This window comes from Monodelphis domestica, chromosome 3 (genome assembly GCF_027887165.1).
Source record: "Monodelphis domestica isolate mMonDom1 chromosome 3, mMonDom1.pri, whole genome shotgun sequence".
NCBI classification, from domain to species: domain Eukaryota; kingdom Metazoa; phylum Chordata; class Mammalia; order Didelphimorphia; family Didelphidae; genus Monodelphis; species Monodelphis domestica.
In genome coordinates, this window is record NC_077229.1 from 136,975,638 (window position 1) to 136,990,393 (window position 14,756).

The following is a 14,756-nucleotide window of genomic DNA, read 5'->3' on the forward strand; positions in this document are numbered from 1 at the left end:
TTGAGACCATGGGAAAGCCACTGAACCTCTCTGATTCTGTTTCTTCACCTATAAAATGAGAATAATAATACCTACATAATAAGTACCTATCTCTTGGGTTGTTATAAAAATCAAATGAAGTGAGAAACTCCTTTGCAAACCTTAAAGTTTTATATAATTTTCATTTTTATTCTTTTTGTAATAAGAGTTGCTCAGGGGAGCCTTTGAATGATCTGACAAATTCCCTCCCTTACCCCTAAATTAAGAGAATGAGATCCAAAGGCATTATGACTTTTGTATAAAGGGAGTATATCCCATGGAGATAAGATTTTGCCCTAGACCTTAGTTGAGAGACAAGAGCCCTAGCATAACAAGCTGAATAGTTTTATAGTTATTTTAAAGTTTGCAAAGTACTTTATATCTCATTTCAGAGTTACAAAAAAACCCTACAAGTAGTATAGGCATTCTCCTTCTGACCCCACATAGGTTAGGAATTTGGAGCTCAAATAGGTGCTCAAGGTCACACAATTAGTTGTGCCAGAGATGACAGATTGGAATCCAGGTCATCTTGACTTGAAGTCCAACTCTGATTGTATCCATTTTGCTTAAGTAATAAGCTATAAGCATAAGTGAGGGCAAATATTAAAATGGCTATTATATATAAGATTCAATGACCCAACTCCAGACATAAGGACTCTGGGAGGCAAAATTATAAAAGCTTAAAAGGAAAACAATAACTTGGTGCATAGTAATCAAGAATAAGGCTGCAGAAAATGTCAGGAGCCCTGCATTTTTGCCAGGAATGATAAACAGCTTAAAAAGGAATGACAGCTGAGTACTGGACTTTTCACTAACATATGCAGGATACAGTGATCATTATCAGAGGCATGATTTTAAACCGGTAGGGCTGTTAGGGTCTAATCTAGGCAAAATTATAGAGTAGGCATATTTATTTAGAACTTGTACAGATTCCCCTTTCTATATTCCTTCCCCTTCTCTTAGCACTCTTCCCTTTAATCCTTCTTGCTGCTCACTCATAAGACTAAATCTAGAGCTAGAAGGGTACTCAGAGACCTTCTAGACCAGCAATTCTCAACCTCTCAATTTGTAGCAATGAGGATACATATTGCATATCAGGTATTTACATTCCGAATCATAACTGTAGCAAAATTACAGTTTTGAAGTAGCCACCAAAACAATTTTTTGGTTTGGGGTCACTGCAACATGAGGAAGTGCATTGCGGGGTCACAGCATTAGAAAGGTCGAGAACCACTGTTCTAGACCAATCTCTTTTTACAGATGAAGAACCTGAAGCCCAAGGAATTTAAGTGAACAGTCCAAGATCTCTGATTGCCAAGAGCTCTCATTGGTTTCTCATTAAGCCTGTTTCCTTCTCCCTAAATGAAGGACTTCCAAATTTTTCTCTCCTCTTGCCTTTATCCCTCTTTCCCTAAGTCAAGGTTCAAATGTCTTAACTCTCCCAGGGGTATGTACAATTTAAAACCCCAGTTTGTTAACTCAAAGGAATCTTTCTTCAACAGTGAAATTTCAGAGCGAACACTTTTGTACAGAGGAACTTCACAGCTTGTCCTATCCTCTGACCTATGAACAACCTTCAGGGTGGTATTAGAAAATATGCATTTCCCTTTTTCCTTAGCTTTGGCCTGCCAGGGTCAGAAAGCAGACAGATAATTACCAGGCATAGGAAGAAAAAGCCTGTTTGTAAGAACTTGCTTGTTCCAGTGTCCTGCAGCTGTCTGTAGAGCCAAGCAAGGCTAGTGGGAACTGAATGAAGATTCCTGCTCCTAAACATTCCTGGGGGAGGGGGCATCCTGGGTGGCTGGGACTAGTTAGACCTGTCTAGCCTCGCCTGGCTGACTTTGCAATGGACCGGGATGCCAAATGAATGTCTGTGGATGTTCAGGATTGAGCTGTTGAGGCACAAGAGGCATGCCCAGCAGGGCTTTACCGATGCAGTGCAAAAGCCACGATCATCTGGGACAACCCCTAGTATATCCCAACCCAGCACCGAGGGGCAGGGGTAGTAGGGCAGGGGTAGTAGGGCAGGGGTAGTAGCGTGGAGGTGGTGGTGGTGACCAAGCCGCAGACGGCCCCCGGGGCATTTCTGGACGGACCTCAATTTTAGGCTGCATCCCCACCTCTTTCCCCATCCCCGCGGGCTTAGGGAAGCAGTTTTTGCCCAGGCCGGGCAGAAGGCCCGAAGCTCCTTCCAGCCGCTCAGGGTGTCCTTCTGCCTCCCAAACACCTTGAACTTCCAGGGGCTCAGCTTGGCGCCTCGAGCCCCTAGGCCCGGGTCGCGCGCGCGCGCCCCTCCCGCGGTGGGAAGTGGGGGCGGGGAGGCAGGGAGAAAGGCAAAGAACTTGCGCACCGGGAGAGGAGGGTGAGTTAAGGCCCGAAGGGGACGGGACTTTAGCTACAGTGACGCGCCTGCGCAGTTAACGCCCTCTTTTGCTGCCCGCCCCTCCGCTCCGTTCAACCCCCCCCCACCCCATTTCAGCTTCCTAGGGCGGCGGCGGCGGCGGCGGCTGGGTCGAGGCTGCGCGGGTGCCTATAAGACGTGGAGCCCCGTGGACTGAACGCTGAAGTCTGGGAAGAAGAGGAGGAGGAGGGGGAGCCGCCGAGGTGGCGGGAGGGCGGTGTGTGGCTGACTCATCCCTCTCCGCAGCCGGGGAGACTAGAGGCACACGCACACATATACACACAAAACCCGCCCGACCAGCTCCTGCTCAGCTCGCGAGCCCGGCCGCCTGTCCTGGCTCCATCCGTGTCTGCTCGCCTTTGCGCCCGCCCGGAGAAAGTTGTGCCCAGGAGGAGCCGCAGGGGGACGAGAAGTCTGTAGCGGCCGTCCGCCGGTCCCGGGGAGTGGATGGTGTCCCGCGCCTCTGCTGCCTGTCAGGAGGGCATCGGGGCGGGGTCGGGTTGAGCCCGGGTCGGAGTCCCTCCCCCGCGGCTCCTTCCCTTGGCCTCCCTCCTGCACCCCCTCCCATCCCCCAGCATGTCCCGGCTACTGCTGCCCCTGCTGAGGAGCCGGACTGCGCACAGCCTGCGGCCCCTGCCCGGCTGCCGCCCGGGCTTAGGAGCGCGGGCCTCGGCGCTGCTCCTTCAGCCGTCCCCCGCCTTGGCCGCCCTGACCGCTGTTGCCGCCGCGCCGCGCCCCTCTCGGGGGTTGGGCACCCACCCCCAGCGTGAACCCATGGAAGCGTTAAACACGGCGCAAAGAGCCCGCGACTTCATCTACAGTCTGCACTCCACTGAGAGGAGCTGCCTGCTCAAGGAGCTGCACCGCTTCGAGTCTATAGCCATTGCCCAAGGTAAGGGGCTCGAGCCCAGGGTCCTCGGGGCGGCGCGCTCCTCGCCTAGTGGGCACTGTCTCCTCGCCTCGCCTCAGCCAGCTGCTTGGCTGCTGCCCCCTGCGCCAGCTTCGCGTCGCTCCCGGGGCGGCCAGCGCATCGCCCTTCCCAGGCTAATTAGATAAGTGTGAAACCTGCCAGGCTGCGAGGGGCGTGACCTTCGAGATGCTCCTTTCTCTAGCCTGGGAAGCTTCTGCCTTCCAGAGCCATCGGAAGTCTGGGTTGGGCATTTTTTTTTTAAGGGGTGGGTTTGGGGTTAGGCAATGCTTTTCCTTCATACTCCCCTACACTAAACTAACTCTTCATCGTATTAGTGCAGGGAATGGCAAGTCTACCTGCTCCAGTAAGTGCTACATTTATGACAAGAATTGACCCTTTTCTAGAAACGGGACATTTGACTCGGCATTTTTTTAGCCGCTTGTTTTCTTAAAATAAAACTCGTGTAAGCTGCTCAAGGGAAATATTTCCTTTGAATGGAGAGAAGGTAGCTCAGCAATTTTCTAAGAACCAGCTTTCCAGAAGGAACAAAAAGTCAAAAAATTGAAGTTTCTGCTGATATAGATTAATGTTAGTACTAGTGACTAGAAAACACGGATTCTCAGATCAATAAATTGAAATAAATGACCCAAACTTGTGCTTCTGACTGACTCAGTTAATATTTTCTCTAAAATGGTGAATATGCAGCGTTTATTTCAGAGCATGAAGTTAGGGGCAAAAAAAATCAGGAAACTGAAATGATGACAGTGATGGACAGCCGAGATGAAGAAGAAACTGAGATGAATCAGTTTTTAAAAATATTATGTAAACAGGAGAGAAATTCTGATACGATCTAAAGTAAAAGGATTATCTTCTTCCTAGTAGAAATGGTACAAATTTTATTTAACCAGTTCACACTTTACAAAACATTGGTTTGGGATGGGAGATCTTTGCTGAAAGCATTACAAAAATATGACAGACTTATTTGGTAGCCATGGTGCAAAATGTTGTCTGCCTTAACCAAATAATACTAAACTGTTTTTACATGGTTTATCTGTGCTACTTTCTATAATTCCCAGTTGTACTTTTTACCAGCTTTTTTTAGTGCAGGGATTTTATAGTAGTTTGGGATTCCACATGCTGTTTTCATTCACCTGCATTGGACTATGGGTAAAATCCTAAACTTAAATTATTAAACACTTAGAGCAACCTAATGCTGTGTGAGACCATTTAGTTGCGTGCATATGTGTATTTGGGTTTATTACTATATAGAGACACAGACTAGGCATTTTCAGAGCAAATCATGTTTATCTTAATTTCTAATAGTTATGGTCACATTATAGCATGCTATGTTTTTGAATTTCCTCTATAAACTCAAGGCCCTGATTTTTCCCTGACTTATAAGGAGCTACTTTAAAACATTTTAAAAAGAAATATTTGACATTGCTGTAAGGGTCTATGGATATGATTATATGGCAATTCTTGAGAAACGTTTGAAAAGTTTATTTTTATATTGAGTTTATAGGGAAACTTACAAACTTGAATGTGAGGACAAAAACTATTATAATCATGTTCCAGGGTGTCTTGCTTGTGGTAGTACTCAATAAATATTTACTTGAATAGGACTGAATACTAAACACAGTTAACATTTTTTAAAGTAAATGTAATTCTTTGCATAAAGGGCCTAAAACTTTCAGAGATGGGATAGTGTTGAGTTAGTACCTATTTTTTTTTTTTTGACATAAAGGAATGCCATTCTATGGATTTTTACTAAAACCAGTGGTCAACATTGGACTTATGGAGAAATATTGGTAGGAATATATATATATAAGTGAATAGTACAATAAACTCTTGTGAAGTGTTTGAGTAGCTAGATAGTGTTGATTAATCATAAAACTTCGTAGATGTTCCTAGTAGTCACCAAACTGCTACCTTATCTTTAAATGCCATCTGAATCATTAAAGATCCAATTGTTATGTTCAATATAGTTTGTGTTTTAATATTTTGTATTCTAATCCAAATAGGTAATTTGATATAATATTTAGCTAGGATATTCAGTTTATCTTATTCATCTATTCTTGCTGCAAGAGAATTTATATTTAAAATATGTAAAGCTCATCCTGAATCTCCCAGTTTTCTTCTAGTACTGATTAACAATCAAAATACCTAAGGCTGATCCCCCCTTAATATGTATTAGTATTATAAACTTAACTGCTAAGGAAATAGGTTCATATTTAGGATGGGCCTTTTATGAGGTTAGAAATCCTCTATATGCTTGAAAAGGATACTTTATATAATAAATGATGTGGAATTGATGAGGAAACACACAGAAAATAGAAATCATCAGTAATCAGTCTTGGCTATAGGATCTGGAGAAAGTTGAGTGTTTTTAATTAGGCATTTCATCTATGTAGCAGGCTTAAGTATGACAGTATGAATATTGGGGAGAGATCTAGGTGTAGGCATTATTCAAGCATTCCTATTGAACATTCCTTCAAATGCTTTCATGGACATTATAATATTTGATCCTTAAAAAATCCTTACAGTTTTCTTGTAAGTAGGTTTTTTTTTGTATTCCTTTATATAGTTCAAATTTGTTTATTCATGATGACTTAATTCATTTAAAAATTATATGATACTTTTCATTATATACTTTTCAAAAAGTATATATATATATCACATATATATATACTTTTTGAAAAGTATATATGTATATATATACTTTTATATATATATATTTATATATACATATATACTTTTTAAAAAGTATATATATACATATATACTTTTTAAAAAGTATATATACATATATATACATATATACTTTTTATTATAGATTTTCCCATTTATCACAATCTCATGAATGTTGTGATGTGTTAAGGCAGGTTATATAATACAATTTGGATATCTTTTTGTTTGGTTTATAATGTCCATGAAAGCATTTGAAGGAATGTTCAATAGGAATGTTTGAATAATGCCTATTTGATAATTTTGTTAAAAAGGATTATATCTGAGTGATAATTTTTAGTAGAGAGAAAATAGAAAAAAAGTGGTATTTCTTATCTTTTCATTTTTGTCTTAAGGGTAAACATTTCTCAAATCTTTCATTTAATTCAGCTTAATAGTTGAAGAATGAAGCCAGAGAAAAACTATTTAAAATGTGTATAACTAGAATTCTATAATAAGGTGAATGAAGTTCATATGGGTAGTATTTGTCTGTTTCATAACGAAGTCTCTAAGATTTCTGGGTAGGTGCCAAATGGGGCTCTCTTTTCTTTATTACTACTCCTTGTTGTCTTGAGGTAGATCCAGAAGGCAATGCTGTTGCTGAAGCTAGTTTTAGCTTGATCTTTTTTTTGAGCAGTCTTCTTGGCAGCAGTATAGTTTGAGAAGACAATTATATCATTGCAGCCTCAGAAGACATCTAGTCCAAACTTTACCTGAACATATAAGCCTTCTCTATAGCATCCCAGGCATTAGTAAGTCACATCTTTTTCTTGAAGACCTCTAGTGAGAATTATGACTCTTCATTGCTCCCTTCATTTATTGTTTCCTTGACATTTTCTTAATCTAAGTCTTTTGAGTTTTAATTTTCAAGTCGATCCATTTCAGCCAGAAGTAAGCTGGTTTTCTTTACTGAGCAACATTGCTGGTCCTGTTTTGGGCAGTTTGCACAGTTGACAGAATAGAATTTGGTTATTTATTTTGTATTGCTTAAGAAAAGGTTTAGCACCTGGTGACTGGTAAAACATTACCGTCCATAGGAAAACTTGATTGAGTTATGACAGTATGAATATTGGAGTGATCTAGGTGTAGGAATTATTCAAACATTCCTATTGAACATTCCTTTAAATGTGTTCATGGACATTATAATATTTGATCTTTAAAAAATCCTTATGAAGTAGACTGGTCCCTGAGACTCAAGTTAAATGACTCACTAAAATTACTGACTCCTTTCTAGTGAGTCACAAGCTAGGACTGGAACCTAAATTAGCTTTTCCTCAGGCCATGTGCTCTTTTTATATCGCATTACAATGCTTCTTTACTTTCTGCTATTGTATATAGAAATACAGGACAGATTATGTTTTTACCTAAAAATATGCTTGCTTCCTCTGAAACTGCCACTGGCCTCCTGTATTTCTATCACCTGAGATCCTTTTCCAGCACCAAATCTATGATACTTTCTGTAACCAGATCCTAAGTGACTGGGTAACAGTAATGTCTCTTAGGTGTAGTGACCAGGTAAGAAGAATGCATCCTTTTGCCCTGTAGATAGTCTTCTATCACTACCAACAACAGTCACTTTGCTAAGTATGTTAGTGGAAAAAAATGAGATAGTCTCTCCTCAAGGGCTGGAACTAGGAAGCAGAGGTTAAGCTGAACCTTAGTTATTATAGAAAGCTTTTAGTTAATTGACAGGGATATATTAATGACAAGTTAATGTTCTAGCACTATTCTGGATGTTGGGGACAAAAGTACAAAGAATTAAACAGTCCTCATTTACAAGAAATTTACATTCTAATAAGGAGATACAAGTACACATAAATAAATAACTCATAAATATAAAATCAATGCAAGTAATTGAATACTAGGTAGTTGGGGTGGCAGGGCACTAGCATTTGGTGTGGGGGTATCAGGAAAAGTTTTATGATTGCAGAAGATGATGCTGAAGCTTCATCTTAAAGGTGAAGGTTAGGCTGCTTTCTAGACATGTGAGAGTAGTGCTTTTGGGGGGGGGAGTAGAGTTAGGACATTGGGTTTAGGCAAAAAGCACTTTTTCCAGTCGTTTTCTCATCTGAAGGAAAAGGCTTAGAGTAGTACTTCCATTTGCTGACTGAGTTATAGTCTTAACTTGTTCTTATTCTTATATCCAGATGGACTTTTTGGATACTATTTTGTCTTTTCATGAAAAGTAAATATTCTGTGGAAAGGGTTTATTAATTCATCCTCTGGGATGAGTGAAGTGAAGGAAAGGGGCCTGGGGACCTCTATTGGCAGTTTTTCCCCAGGCCAGTCCTTTTGAATTTGGATCCCTGAAGGATGGTGGGGCCTTATTATATTATCCCATTCATCCCAAATAGTGGCCCTATTTTTTCTTTTATTCCCTTTTTAACCCCTTATCAGCCTTAGCACATACTAGACTTTAGTGTTTGACACTATCCTTGAACTATGCTCTGTTTTTGTGCTGATATTCCATCACCTGCTTTTATTATTTTTCTTGACTCTAGGTGAAAGGACTTGTGAAAGTGACAAATTTTTGTTAGGTATAAATAAAAACTTTCTAATTAGTTTTCAAAATTGGAGTGGTTTTTCAGGAAGTAATGCCTTCTTTGATGGAGACCTTCAAGAGCAGACTGAAAAGACTATTTTAGGGGAGAATATTGTAAGGGGATTCTTATACAGGTACAGATTGACTTAGATAAACTCTTGAGACCCCTTCCAGCATTAATTCTCTAAAATATTTGATAGTTTGTCTAAATTTGGAAAGCAGTATCATTTATATTACAAACGGATTTATCTCCAGTCTTTGAAAAAACAATTATCATCATTTGATAACAAATTTTAACAAAATTTTAGTTTTTAAAAATTAGTATTAAAAAAACATTTTGCATGGTGAGTTTTTATTTTGCACAAACTAATATGATTATGTTACAAGTCTTGAGACCATAAATTTAAATGTTCCTTAACTAAAACTATGCTTTTTATATTAATGTGTTTCCTTTTTAGCTAAACTATATCCTTATAGTTAGATAGTTATAAAGTGTTTTTGAAGAACAGTTAACTGGTAATTTCCCAGAAACTCAGGATTTCACAGCGACCATTTGAAGTCACTGCCTGGGTAGGAAATTACAACATCCCTAACTAGTTTACTTGAAAGCTTTTATTTATGAGGGTTTCACTATCTCCCAAAGTAGCCCAGTCCGCTTTTGAAACTTGGGACACTTAGAAACTTGGAAAACAAAACAAAACCCCAAAACCCCTCACCTTTTGTCTTAGAATTATCAGTTCCAAGGCAGAAGAGTGATAAAGCTAGACATTTGAGATTAAGTGACCTTTCCATGATCACATGGCTAGGAAGTGCACAAAATCGAATTTGAACCTAGGATATCCTGTCTGCAGGCCTTGCTCTCTAATCATTGAATCACCTAGTTGCCCCAATACTTTATTTTTAATTAGCTGTTCATTAATATACTTTAATATCTCGGGAATCTATAATCTTGTCATGAATACTCCTTCTACAGACATGGATTTTATTTCTTTTCCAATGTAGTGAATTGTCTTTGAGAATTAACTGTGGCTGAGAAATTATTACTGTAAAACCAACTTGGTAATGAACCCTGAATTTGCCTTGATTGGTTCTCGGGCAGCAGACATACCAGTTATCTACTAAAAAGCATTTCTACCTTGATTGACACTGTGTATTGGTCTGATCACATAAAAAGCATTTCTACCTTGATTGACACTGTGTATTGGTCTGATCACAATCTGAATAGTGATCAGGTATGAATTACAAAGTTCTGAAAATTACTGTAGGAGAAAGTAAGTTTTAAGGTTAGAGATATTTATTGAAGAACAAACAAGATAATTCTAGAATCACTAACTCTGAAGTCTATTCCATCTAGCTTTTAGTTGAAGCCCTATTATTTAACATAGTTGGCCCAGGACCTCACTTTCCTATGCTCTGGGACATGCTGCTCACCTCACAGATACCAAATATATTCACAGTGACAATAAGATACTGCCCAAACACTGGACTGGTCAGTTTCCCTTTGTTGTCCATGTTTCATACCCTCTCACTTGAGAGAGAAATATCCATAAGAATATCATCTGGTAGTCAAGATCATCTCTGATAGTGCTTGGTCAGTCTCTAAGAGGTCCTTAATCTGATTAGCAACCGAAACTGTCTCCATATTAAGTCTATGTCTGGCATGTACAGGCAGGGACAGATTGTGTCAATGAGGAAAGGTGAATACTTGTCCTTGTTTGTTCTGGGCACCTGGGTGATTACTTAAATCAAATTATTTTATTACTAATTAACAAAGTTTATGCCCTTTCTAAGAAAGATAAACATTGTGTATCATGCTATTTATCATACCAAACAAGAATTGAACTGGGCATTGATATAACAATATATTTGTTCCCAGACTGACTGAATTATCTTTCCTTGTGCAGATTTTCTTTGAGGTAGAGGATAAGCACAGGGCATTTGTGTAGAGCAGGGCCCTTGTCTCTGAGAAGGGGTGATGGTGATACAAGAAATAGAAGAAGCTAGTTCTTGAGAAGCAGACATCTAAACATAAAAACAGGGCAGAATATGTGACTATTGTAAAATTAAAAATTAATTTCAAATTGTAAAAATATATTTTAAGGGATTTATTAATGATCATTAGAAACCAAGGGATAAAGAGGATAAAAATAAAAACCACCACGGGCTCATGACTGATTAGCCCATTTAAAATCCCTGCGCTTAGTTTACCACCATGCTTGCTACATCATGCCAAAGAGGCCCAACAGGCCTGCCCACTCAATTTTATTCCCTGTCTACAGGAAGTACATAACGACAGGAAGTCAGTGGGCTCATGGGAAATGTAATGTAGTTTTTTTTTTTTTTTAGGGTAACAAATTTTCAATTACACATGCCCCTCCTGATGATTAATTTAGGCAAGCTAGTCTCCCCAATTTGATCACTTAACATAACCAACTTTAAATTACAGTAATCTGGGGATAAAGGGGAAAAGAACAAACCCATGATTGCTAGGTGCATTGACAAAAAGCCAGTTAGGATGCAATCCCCTTTGGCATAAGAGTATACATACAAAACAAATGCATTCAACCCCACAGTTCAAATCACCACATCCCAAAGTTTACTCTGGATATTCTGGTGCAGTGTGTGGTCTGTGGAGGCATCTTCATGGTACCTTCTCCAAACAGTTCATTTTCTGGATTCAAAGAGGTAGTATGTTTCTTAACATAAAATACTCTCAAAAAGAATTTAAACTAATATATTCCCCCGAAGAGAATGTTGAAAAAACACAGGGATCACTTAGGAATGCATGGCTGAGTTATATTGGCAAGAGAAATCAAAAATGCCCCCCCCCCCCCCAAATCCACATAAAAGAGAAAAGATAGCTTCTGGATGAAATATAAACTATCAAAGTCTGTGTAAACATTTTAAGTAAAGGAAAATAAACCTACAACAGGTCTTTGACTCAGGGCCCAGTTAAAGTGAGATGTAATTATACACTTATCCAATCAGTAGCCAGGACTACAGATAGTTGCCACATTATGAAAGATAGACTAGGGACTAGATTTTTGTGTGATAGGGAAGTGTCATTCCCTGTTCTGATTTTACCTTCACTCTCAGGGATAGGGGGAGCCAGGATGATAGCCATACTTCAGTACTTGTCTGTGAGTATTTCACAGAGTGTGGATACAAGGTATTCTACATCTTAAACATGTATCAAGTGTCAACTTTGAGTCTCACACTAGGTTCAAGTCCTTTTGTATTGGCTTAGAAGTTCATCAATCCTACCTGGATTGGTTTGGTCCTTTATGACCTTGTGCTCAATTGGCACTATGCAAGTAGTTTTGTGCTTCTTTGGCACTGTGCAATGGTTCTTTTTTTTTTTTTTTTAAACCCTTACCTTCCGTCTTGGAGTCAATACTGTGTATTGGCTCCAAGGCAGAAGAGTGGTAAGGGCTAGGCAATGGGGGTCAAGTGACTTGCCCAGGGTCACACAGCTAGGAAGTGGCTGAGGCCAGATTTGAACCTAGGACCTCCTGTCTCTAGGACTGGCTCTCAATCCACTGAGCTACCCAGCTGCCCCCGCAATGGTTCTTTTTGTATTCCTTTCTCCTGGAATTAGACAGAATCATTAAGCAAAGTTCCATAATTTTTTTTAAACAATCATTGGCATCATTTATAGTCTAAAGCTATTTCAGTATGCACTGACATCAGGGCAAATGTATTTTAAACTTATATTACTACAAAATCAAAAATTAAAGAAAATCCCAATACTTGTGACATGTGCTTCAAATACAAAGAGAAAAAGTAAAACTGAAATAGTACTGCATGTGAAAGCAAAAACAAAAATTTTTTAAAATAAAAAATATATAGCTTGTAATCATTGACACACTGTGTCAGCTAAGAAAGGTTTCTCACCCCCAAAATGAGATGTATTTCCTTTTCAAATCTGGCCATGATCCACTGTGAGTGCAAGCAAATGATTTTCACAAAATAACAGTTTTTCATAAAGAACAGTAATACAACAGGTAATGCACATTAAAAAAGTATCAAAATCCCCAAAGTTATAATAGCCCATTTAATGACAATAGCAAACAAACCCACTATCATATTTTGCATTAATCTGCTGTACGACATTTAAAACTAAGGGATACTTGTCACAACTTTTTTCAGGTATAGCAATGTTTCAACCTTGGATGAGGTATTTTAAAAAATCTATTACTGCCATAATTACAAAAATGTGCCAGAGGGGTCTAGAAAAAAACAAACCTCTGTACTGTTGATATTGGATCTAAAAAAATGTCACCAATAATGTAGAGATCATTCTGATGGAAGGTTATATAGTAAGCTGAGGAGTTATAAATGAGGGATATTCTCTTGGGAGCCATCCAGGGGTACCATGCCCTGGAATCAACTTCCCAGCTCCTTTGGTATGAGACTGTAATGTCCCATTCATTCACATTTTAACAACTGCGGGAGGTAGGGATTATAATTGTACTTTACTTCAGCAACTAAAATGGACCTTACCTCTTGTCACAATAACTCAGGCAGGCAAAATGATCAGTCAGTGTTGTTGAGAAAAAAATCTAAAATTCCTGTTTGAAGGTCTCTAAAAATCAGTTTGAGATATTTAGCTCATTAAATTTTCCAAAGGTTATTATACAATTGTAACCAGTTTTGATGAAGTCCATCCATCATCAATGTGACAATTAACAAAGCCAACATAGAAAAAAGGTTGTTTATGGGCTTTTACAATATTTTATGATATTTTGTTCAGTAGTCATAGGGGAAAAGCAATAGAATATAACAGTAGTTAAAACATAATAGATTAAAATGATTCAGTGTAACAGAATAGTATTGAATACATTAATACATTAACTTAAAACCACAAAATTAAATCTTTAACAAAACAATCAGCAAAATACAATAAAATACAGAGGCTTTTACAAAACATTGGAGTCTGAAAAGGCTAAAATTTCACCTCCAGTCTCTTTAAAGTTCCTTCCCTGGGATCTCCCATAGTAAGGGAGAACATGAGTTTGAGGAATCCCAAACTGAATGAATCTTGGCAAAGGGTTGTAGGAAGATGAATTTCTCCCCTGAATCTCAGACAAGATAAGTAAAAGGATCAGTGCACTCATGAATGTAGAAACTGTTTGAAATAGGCAAGGTACTGCTCTTTCATAGAGTACAGCATGCTTGTAATCAACTTCCTGTTCGGAAGAGTAAAAATTTCTCCCTGTCTTCCCTGAGGTAAAACATAAGTTTTCCCAGAGGGACTTAGGAGGCTAAGGAAAAAGCCACCCTGTTTTTTTACCAGCTTCCTGGGAGAAGGGGTCCAAGAACACCTAGCTCCTCTGCAACAGCAATCAGCAGCCCAGCAGGATCAGTAACAGGGGCAGCTACGAGGGTCGGGAGTGGGGTAAGGGGGAAGAGCAGGAAGATAACCTATAGGCATCAAGAAGGTCAGGAGTAGTTGGCTGGGGCAACCCAGGAGGCTATATCACCAGCAGGAGCAGGAGCAGGAGCAAGAAGCAGACTGTTGGGATTTAGTAACTGGAGTGAACAAAATCAGGAGCAGCAGTAGGAGTGGCAGCAGCAAGGAACTGAGGAACATGGGCTCAAGCAGAGTGCAAGAGTCCTCAAACTGAATGGCAACTAGGCAAAAAGAAAACAAACAAATATACAAACTGGCAGGAGCAGGGCAGTAAGAGAGTTTAGAGTCTTTGCCAGTTCCTGGCGGGGAGGGGTGGGAGGGTGGATGGAAAGTCTTGGTAGGAGAAACTTAAAAATTAATCTAGGCTATCTTTAAAAAAATTGAGAATTCTTTTCTCCAAGTGGTTGCTATCACTGTTAAAAGTCAATGGGCTCCTGGGAAATGTCGTTCTTTTTTAGGGTAACGGATTTTCAATTCCACACTATTACAGCATAATGGAGTCAACTAACACTTGCTGTAATCTTCACCTCATGTCTAGACTATTAGGATGGCCTTCTGATTGGTCTTCCTGCCTTGACTCTCCACTTCAATCTATTCACCACTCAGCTTTCAAAATTATCTTCCTCAGGTCTGACCATGTCCTTCCCCTAATCAATATATTTAATTTGCTCTCAATTTCCTCCAGGATCAAACATAAAATTCTCTGTTTCAGGGCAGCTAGGTGGTTCAACGGATAGAGTGCCCAGTC

General features: G+C 39.4%; 1 protein-coding gene across 2 annotated transcripts in view; it reads left to right on the forward strand.

The window, feature by feature from the left end:
• The first annotated feature begins 2,995 nt into the window (after window positions 1-2,995).
• Window positions 2,996-14,756, forward strand: part of TMEM65 (transmembrane protein 65) — a 59,957-nt gene continuing 48,196 nt past the window's right edge. For both annotated transcript variants that reach the window (XM_007488295.3, XM_003340666.4), the window contains exon 1: window positions 2,996-3,311. In XM_007488295.3, the coding sequence (XP_007488357.2) occupies window positions 2,996-3,311 (316 nt within the window). The remainder of the gene's footprint in view (window positions 3,312-14,756) is intronic.